The sequence below is a fragment of the Alligator sinensis genome, unplaced genomic scaffold (assembly GCF_000455745.1).
Source record: "Alligator sinensis unplaced genomic scaffold, ASM45574v1 scaffold528_1, whole genome shotgun sequence".
Taxonomy (NCBI): Eukaryota; Metazoa; Chordata; order Crocodylia; family Alligatoridae; genus Alligator; species Alligator sinensis.
This window is the reverse complement of record NW_005841846.1, coordinates 434,339-443,912: the sequence shown is the minus strand read 5'-3', so window position 1 is coordinate 443,912 and position 9,574 is coordinate 434,339. Positions and strand designations below refer to the sequence as shown.

Sequence of the window (9,574 nt, the reverse complement as noted above, 5' to 3'; positions counted from 1 at the left end):
AGCAGGAGAGCTGGAGAATGCTCCGATCCCAGAATAGCTAGTCAACGTGCCTGGCACCCTTGTGGAAGGTGAGATACAAGTATGAAGCCCTTCAGGCTGAGGAAATATTTAAGGATTTCAGACACTTACTATAAGGAACTCTGTGCTCACTTACACCTAAGTTGGATTAGAGTCTTCCTCACCTGGGCTGGACTCTGCAGTCTCTGGACTGGCTGGCCTCTGTAGCTGTGACTGAATTGGTTGCCTTGGGAGACTGGCTGCTGGGACTGCTTCCAGAGATCAAGGGCAGCACTTAGCAAAGAGACTGAGACTGGTCTATATTCATCCTTCCTCTGGGTGTTCTGTTGGTCTCTGTATTACTGTTGTTCCTGATGCTTGCCAGTTGCTCTGGCTCTTGCTTCAGCCTCTGAGTTACCTCCAGGCTCTAGTCTTTAGACAAACAAGATCCCAGTCTCCAAAGATGGTTCCAGCTCTCCACTTGCCTCCTGCCCCAGGCTTTTGACCACTAATGTTCTGGTCCTGGCCCTGGCCCTTGGCTTGCCTCTTGGACTAAGATCTCAGCTCTGACAAGGAAGCCTGACTGTCCATGTCCCAGTCCCTTCATAATTATGAGGTAAGGCACAGGTTTTAAAAATCACGCTCTAGGATGTAGTGCCTGCATTCAACATAATTCCTGCTATAGAAGCCTAGGTCTGTTTACTGATCTTAGCCTTGTCATTTAAATGAGCACACTAATGGTAGGAGGCAGAAACAGAGGCCCAGAAGATAAAATGGTTCACCCAAAGTCATACAATAGGACAGTGACAGAGCCAGGAATAGAAGCCACATCTCCTGGTTCTCAGTCCAGTGTTCCCTAGATTGCACTGCCTCTCTCAGGAGAGTTATTGGTAAGTGTCCCTTTCTCTCTGAAGATTTTTTTTTCCTGCAGGTCCCCAAAGTATGCAACTAGCAGACAACAATACTCTTCAAGGGGAGGGTTATGAGGAGTAGTACTGATTTATAAAACTTGGAGCAATGCCTTGCCTCCCAAAGCAGGCTTTTTGAAGGAGCTCTTCACTGAGATAACAATGCTTTGTGAAACTTTAAATTCCAGTAATAGTATTACAATTCATAGAAACAACTGCACAGCGTGTGGTCTTACTAAACATGTTGGTTGGTACTGCCAAACTCTGGGACCTGTAAGACAACAGAAAACACAGGTACTCTGTACTATGCACCCCAGGGTAGACTTTTTCTATTTGGGATTTAGAAAGCTTGCCGAGTTACTACAACCTTGGGTGTTTACACACATGGAACAAAGTTAGTACACCGGAGGGCAGGGAGCAGATTCAGGCTGACCTGGACAGGCTGGATCAATGGGCAGAGAGAAATAGGATGCAATTTAGTAAAGATAAATGTAAGGTACTCCACCTGGGAAGGAGGAACCCCCAGCACACCTATAGGTTGGGGAGTGTCCTTCTCAGCAGCTCAGAGGCAGAGAGGGATCTTGGAGTCATAATTGACTCCAAGATGAACATGAGCCGACAGTGTAACGAGGCCATCAACAAGACCAATCGCACCTTGTTGTGCATTAGCAGGTGCATGACTAACAGAACAAAGGAGGTGATGCTCCCCCTCTATGCGGCACTGGTCAGGCCACAGTTGGAGTACTGTGTCCAGTTTTGGGCACTGCACTTCAAGAGGGACGCGGGGAATCTCAAGAGGGTCCAGAGGATGGCCACTTGCATGATTAGTGGCCTTTGTGATAGGGAGGCAGTTTGCTCTGGGCTCAGCTGAGAGGAGGAGGCTTGGGTTCAGCTGCAGCCCATGTGTTCCCTCCTCCCTGGTGCTGCTGGGTGCAGGGAGGTGCATCCCTACAGGAGGCTTGGACCCTGCTAGCCAGCACTGCATCAGCTTGGGTCTTGCCTTTGTTCAGCTGCTTTGGGAAAGCTGAAGAACCAACAGAGTGGGTTCATAACAGGCTGTTAGGGGAACAAGTTGCTATACATGGAACCTGCTTGCCTGCAAACTTTCCAGGTAACTGTGACTGCCTCAGGGCACTAGAGCAAAGCCAGCTCTGGGCTTGCCCATGCCACAGCTGTTTTAATCCTTACCCCCATGTTGAGACTTACATGCGGGCACTCCTCCCCCCTCCCTACGGGGGGGAGGCTGAGAGAGCTGAATCTCTTCAGCCTTTACAAGAGACGGCTGAGGGGAGACCTTGTGGCCGCCTATACATTTATTAGGGGAGGTCAACGGGGAATAGGGGAAGCGCTGTTTACTAAGGCGCCCCAGGGAGTGACTAGGAATAATGGGTGTAAACTAGTTGAAAGTGGATTTAGGTTAGATATTAGGAAGACATTTTTCACAGTAAGGATGGCCAGGATCTGGAATGGGCTTCCAAGAGAGGTGGTGCTATCACCTAGCTTGGAGGTCTTCAAGAGTAGGCTAGATAGTCACCTGATCTCGGTCCTCTTTCCTGCCATGGGCAGGGGGTCGGACATGATGATCCATTGTGGTCCCTTCCTACTCTAATTTATGAATCTATGCTCTGGGAGGGATGGAAGAGTAGCGCTTTAATTAAAGTGGCTCTGAGAGCTACTCTAATTAAAGCACCTGGAGCATCTCATGCATCAGCATCCCCATGCTTCAAAATGGCCACGGGGCACTTATCTAAAGCTCGGTCAACGAGTTTTAGATAAAAATGCAAGCGCAGGGATACTAATACACAAAACACAGGATACCATCAATTGAGTCTGCTCTGATGTGCTGTAATTCCAACGCATTTGAGCAGCTTCTCTGCTCGTGTATAGGCACCTTTATATTTCAGTGTACAGCAATTAAAACACATAAATTACAGGTTAGAGGCCTATGGATTTGGCAATTATGTGGCCTGGAGGGCCACTTAGGAAGTTCTGGTGAGCTATTGTGGGCCAGCTCAGCAATGCCCCTCTCCCCCACCCTGCAACAGGTCACCAAAACTCCGTAAGTGGCTCTTCAAGTCAAATTATTGCCCATCCCTGATTTAGAACAACCGAATGTTTGCTCCCCCTTTCTCCTTGTACCCCCTTCCCCACCCCAAATCTCTGGGGCACGGCTTGGACAGGCTGGTGCCGCACTGTGTTCCTGTGCCCCGCCTGTGGCCACGTGGGTGTGCCTGACCCAGCCATGTGCTGGGGACTTGGGGGGTGAGGGGAGGAATGCAGGGAAGAGGAGGGAAGTACAGTATGGCACCGGACCAGCCGGGCCCAGAAAACCTGTGGCTCCTGGCCCCCTTCTTCCTGCATCCCTTTCCCTCCCCTGACATGCAGCCGGGTCGGGCAGGTGCCATGCCAGCTGTGCCCATGTGGTCCAAGGTTGTGTGCAGGAACATAGTGTGACACTGGTCTGGCCCAGCTGTGTGCCGGGGACTCGGGGTTTGGGAGGGGGTGAGGGCAGAAGGCGGTTCGGCACCACAGGTTGTCTGGCTGCAGGCTGGATAGAATCATTTGGAGGGCTGGATCTGGGCCGTGGGCCATATTTTGCCCACCCGTGGTGTAGCCCATTTCCTGTATTGATGAGGACTAGGACAGTACCCTTCACCACACTGAGGTTTCAATTTAAGAACCTGATTATGTTTATAATTCAGAAAGTCTGTGAACCCTCATCTGCTCAGACATGATAATATCATGCCACAACATATAGCTAAAGTTTTTTTATATAACCTTGTACTTAAAATCTTAAATCTGAATTTAAGCCATGTGTCAATCATAGACTAAATAAAACAAAAGCCAAAACTCATTTTGATTTTAGTTTGATTTGTTTTTAATTCTGATAAAAAGATGTCAAAACAATGAATATACCAAATCTACTATTCTGGATAGAAAAATATTTTTCAATTATTAGATCTTAGATTACATGTATGCTTTAGATTGTAGACAAAGAAAAGATGTGTGTGTACAGATGCCTCTTAAATCTCATCATTGGGTTGTCTATAACTTATGTTTAGCCAAATCATAAGTTAAAGAGAACAACAAATATTTTTCTCTTTTTTTCCCAAATGATTTTGTCAAGGAGCAATCATGTATCCAGGCAATAAAAACAGCGGAATTCTAAGTTCAGCTTCCCAGAAACAGTTACAAGTAGTACAGTAAGAGTCATTTCAAAAGCCATATCCTGCACTAGATATATAGAAAAAGTATCTTATTTTTAGTTATAGCTGCTATTATTTTGACTGTCTAAAGTTAAAAGTTAAAAAAATACTTCACATTTTAACCATACTACTATTATGCAATGTTCAGTCAGTGTTTAATCAAAAAGGAAGAGAACACACACTTAACTTTTGAAGAGTTTACAAGATTTCCCGGGTAAATCAATCACAATAGATGTATTCATACCACCAGAAATCTCATCCAGGTCTAGTATTATTTACTTCTGCTATACAAAAAAGCTAAGAGCTACTACTATTACTCTTCAAAGGACATTTCTGCTTTCTAGCAAAACTCAAAACTTTTTTTAGTTCATCCATAAAAAGTCTAATTATGAGTGAATTCTACTCTTATTTTCTCTGTAAGATGCTGTATCTTTGACTGTATGTTTGAACTGCCTTTATAGACCCAAATCAATTACAGTTTTAAATAAAAACAAAAAATAAGAACACGATACCATCTAACACTTAGTATTTGATTCAGGAGTTTGTTTCTCCAAGTACTGCTATGCTCAACAGAACAGGGTTAAAGTTGAGCAATCTCCTTACAACAGGGCTAATGAAAATAATAGAAGTTACAATTAAATATTTTATTACTTTACGCTCAGATACTAGAAACCTTTTAATTAGTCCTGTGAGGCTTTAGTCCAGTTCCCTAGAAGGGGAAACAGATCCAGAAACATTAAGGAATAAATACCTAAACAGAACTTAGACAGAATTAAGGCAGAATTTAGGCAGAGTTTAAGTTCCCAAAAGAGATCCAGATAAGCCCTGCTCTAAAAGCAACAAAACTCAGTCAATTCTTAAGTTCAGGAAGTACCTCCATGTGTGTTGGACTGCAAAGTTCCCCTGGCTCCTAAACTGGGGCCTACATACATACCTAGAAACAATCCAGTTTAATCACCTAGGCAGTTTGAACATGTGACAAAAATGGACCATTTTTGTGCATCACACTGTACTTGAGTAGGGTTTTTCTTACGATTTAAATGAGTTTAAGTTGCAAACTAAACCACATCTGCATGTAATTTAGTTTGCAGCGTAACTATTTGAAACGCTGCAGCCTTTTGACAGCTTGCTTCCTCCTGCCACAGAAGAGAGGAGCTGAAGGCAGAAGCAGTGAGGGGACAATCCTTTTCTTCACCCCCGGCCCTTGCGGAACCTGCCCATGTCCCCTACAGTGCTGGGGGCGGGGAGGGGGGAAGCTGCCCCTGTCAGTGGCTGTGTGGCCCCTGAGCGGCAGGGGGCTCTGGTACTTCCTTCTGCAGTGGAGGCGCCCCCCTGGGCTCACCTAGTAGTTGCCTGCCTGGGCAGCCCCAGGGGTTGCGACTGGCCAAGGCTAGGACTAGGGCCCCTCACAGCTCCAGGCCCGCCAGCAGCTTGCCCCCCAGCCATGGGAGAGGAAGGCAAGCTCCATGGGAGTTAAAAAAAACAAACAAAAATGGGCCCCTCACCACTTTTTTTTTTCCAGCAGAGCCTACCTGTGCAAGCTGCTGCTGGGTGGGGTGATAGCTGCACGGATGCTACCCCAGCTCACAGGCAGCACCCACTGGATCCAACTATTCTCTGAGCCTGCATGGGAAGCAACACCTGGCAAGCTTCCAGTGCATGGGCTTGGGGAAGAGCTGGACCTGATGGGTGCTGCCTATTAGCACCCTGCCCAGGCAGCCTCACTGTGGAGGGAAGGACCAGCCCCCCACTGCTTTGCTTGCTCAATCTGGCAGCAGCTCATGTGAGCAGGCTCCGCTGGGGAAAAAAAAAGTGGTGAGGGGCCTAATCTCCCCCACCAGCCCCAGAGCCTGCCTGTCTCTCCCATGGCTGAGGAGCATGCTGCTGGCAGGCCCTGAGCTGCAGGAGGCCCCAGTCCTTCCCTCCTCTGTGGCAGCGCCCCCAGACCTGCCTGGGTAGGCAGCTACTGGGTGGGTGCTGCCCAAGCTGGGGCAGCAGCCACCTGCTAGCAGCCCACCCTGTCAGCCCCAGGGGGGCACCACTGCTGCAGAAAGAAGGACTGGGGTCTTCTGCAGCTCAGGGCCTGCTGGCAGCTCACCCCCTCCCCCGCCGCGAGAGATGCAGGCAGGCTCTGCAGGGTGGGGTGAGGGGAGAAAAGGATCAGGCCCCTTGTAACAGTGACAGAAGCCCTCAAATTGAAACAGTGGGTTTTTAATCATCACAACTGAAAACCCACCATTTCAATTTAGGGGATTAAACCACCGTCACGTGTACAAGCACCCCTATATTCTTACTTCCACAGAAGCTCAATTGCTACTGCATGCAAGGAACCCAACTACATGCATGGATTCTGCCTATTGGTATGGTCTGAGCAGGTCTAATTCACCTCAACAACAAGTTAGTTCAGAAATGGTGGTTATGGTGCAGACATTTTGCTCGATAGCCTAGTGGCTGCAACACTTGCCAAGGGAGTGGTAGACTTGGGTTACAGGTCTATTCTGAAGGCATTCAAATCTCCATTGCCACTTTCCAGGAGAGTACTCTAACCACATACCTGATGAGGTGAAGGCATTCCCCAACCTTTTTGTTGACTATAAGCCCTGACACAAGAGTCACAAGGCCAGAAGGATAATAAAGAAGAAACATGGTATGGCAACTGCTCCATACCATTTTGGTTGTCCTTCTCTATTTTGGCAACTGACCAATCCTCTTGGCATAGAGGCCAATTAATAATAACAGATGACATACTATTGCCAACAGTTCTGCATTTTTACCTTTGAGCTCCTTTAGAACTTTTGGGTGAATGCCATCTGGTCCTGGTGTCTTACTAATATTCAGTTTATCAATTTGTTCTAAAACATCTTCTATCGTCACTTCAATATGGTCCAACTCTTCAGACCTATCTACTAAGAACTGCTCCAGCATGGGAATTTTCCCAGTATCTTCTGTGATAAAAACTGATGCAAATAATTCATTCAGATTTTTTGCTATGGCTTTATCATCCCTGAGTGCATTTTGGTTATATAGTAGTCCATTTATTCTCTTGCTAGCTTCCTGCTTCTGAATTACTTTTTTATGATTAAACTTTCATCTTTTGCTAGATGCTCCTAAAATTCTTTTTTTGACCTGCCTTATTTTGCTATTACATTTGACCTGCCAACATTTCTGTTTTCCTCATCTGGGCATACCTTCCATTTTTGAAGGATGCTGTAGGCATAGGTTCTCAAAGCTCATGATATCTACCACATTGTATGTTAGTGGTCCCAGATTGTACCCAGTCTTTATACTCTACCTGCTCATCTAAGCTTTACGCTTAGGGTGTCCACAGCCACCCCTTTCAGTGGCCTCTGCCTCTCCTTCAGCCACAACCTGAATCTTTGAGGAACAAGATGAAAGGCCCCATAATACCAATGCTGTCCCCAGGCATAGCAGTGTCCTGCAGGGGTTCAGTTCATCCCTGTGTGGTAAGCTCCAAGTAGAAAGAAAACAAAACAGAAAAGCGTACAGGGGGCTTAGCTTGTTTCCTGCTTAGGTCTGCAGCCTATCTTTGCTTGGGCTTCTTTCCAAGACCCCTTTGCCATATTCCAGGGGCAGGCAATTATTTTGGATCAAGAGCTGCTTAATGAGTTTTGGTAAGCTGTCAAACGCCACAAGGATACCTCTGCCCCTTGACAGGTGCTCTGCCCCCTGGTCGCCATCTTGGGACCAGAAGTTCTGCCCCTATCCCCCTGACCTTTGCCACTGGAAGTCCCTCCCTTTGACCTGAGAGCACTCCTTCAAGGGAGGGGGGGCATGGTATCTTGAAAATGGAAAAAAAGAACAAATCATATACTAAAAAAATCAAACATCTATTATAACTTATTTTATTAAAAATATATATTTTTATTTGATTTAGGTGCGTTTGCATAGTGCACCTAGAGGCGATTGCATAATAGCTCCAAATACAGTCTTAATCTTGTATACTGGGGCCCAAATGCAGTTTTAATTGTGGTTAGTGGGGTTTGGGGGGGGGGGGGTAGACTTACCTGTATCCAGCTGCTGGGCCTGCTCCCCCTACCCTGCCTGGCTGTATTGCCAGTCACGTGTGTATGCGTGTGCAAACACACATGGTGCTCCCTGCCTGCAATCCTCATCCCCCTCCCCTGAGCCCCAAGTAGCTCCCTGTAGGCTGGAACACTTCCAGCCTGTAAGGGAAAACCTGCAGTTTCCAGCTTCAAAGGAGTAAACCTGTGTTTTTCCACAGGAAATGGAAAACTCACAGAGTTATCGTTAAATATGAATTCATGACATTTTCAAATTTCCTTTTGGATTTTTAGCTATTTCTTTTCACATAAAGAAAAACAATAACACGCTGAAAAATAATAGATGTTATCAACATTTTGTCTAGAAGCTTTATCAATACAAAGATCCTACTTACATTCAGGTTCATCACTTGTAACAGACTTAATAAAGTCATATGGAGTCATGTATAATTGGCCCTCAAATTCTAAGCTGGCAAATATACGAAAGCGTTGCTCTCGAGAAGTTGCGTAAAGGTCCAAATCTTCAAACTCCGATCTGTTTTCTGTAACCTTAAAAGACAAGGGAACAATAGCATGAAAAATTAGTGCCTTACAAGAAGTGCTACATTCAAGAATCATTATAAGGCAACTTATAAATGTAAAAGTGATAATATATAGCATTTAGGATAAGAGTCTAAGGCCAATCCCTCTATTCTTACCATCTAATTTTACCAATACACTTCTGATGTGAAAACTGATCAGCTTATTCTTAGACACCAGAAGAACTATCACTACAAGGAAGTCTCACAAAAGTTTTGTTTATAGAAATTAAACCTTTGACAGTTTCTCTCTACATATAGAAATAACACAAAAAAGTAAATATTTCCTCTTGTTGCTGCACATTTGCAAAAAATCAGATTCTAGACATGGAAAACTATAACAAATTTATAAATTTTCCAAGTTTAGAATCAAATTATTGGGCAGTCGTCTTACAGTCAGAGACATCTTAGATTCAAGTAAATATGGTAAGCGAGTTTTGTTTATGGCTATCAAGCTTAACTTGACAACTTTACCAAAACTCACTTAAATCTAGAACACAAGGGAGCATGAAAACAAATATGCAGAAACAAAATCTTTTTATTATTTACTTCAGTAATATTTATTTATTATTTCTATATGTAGAGAGCAACTGTCATGACACCCACCCACACCTATACACCCACACACACACACACACACACACACACACGTGTATATATGACTGCCCAACTTCAGACACTTCCTCAGTCTGATGAAGGGTGTTTGTACCTGAAAGCTTGCAAAGAAGAATTTTTTAAGAGGTGCACCAATATATCTGTCCAATATTGGATCAGCACTGCTATAAAGTAAATTGACTATATTGGAAATTGGCCCGATGTGGCTGAAAATTTGGCCGATAAATGCCCGTGCGTGCGTGCAGCTG

The 9,574-nt window shown here is 45.2% G+C and overlaps 1 protein-coding gene across 6 annotated transcripts in view; it reads right to left on the bottom strand.

The window, feature by feature from the left end:
- The window catches only part of MICU3 (mitochondrial calcium uptake family member 3), a 105,472-nt gene that overhangs the window by 80,552 nt on the left and 15,346 nt on the right, over nt 1–9,574 (bottom strand). For all 6 annotated transcript variants that reach the window (XR_003094715.1, XM_025207398.1, XM_025207390.1 and 3 more), the window contains exon 2: nt 8,529–8,682. Coding sequence is in view for 5 of the 6 variants with exons in the window: in XM_025207398.1 (XP_025063183.1) it covers nt 8,529–8,577 (49 nt within the window). In the remaining variant the exon portion in view is untranslated. The remainder of the gene's footprint in view (nt 1–8,528; nt 8,683–9,574) is intronic.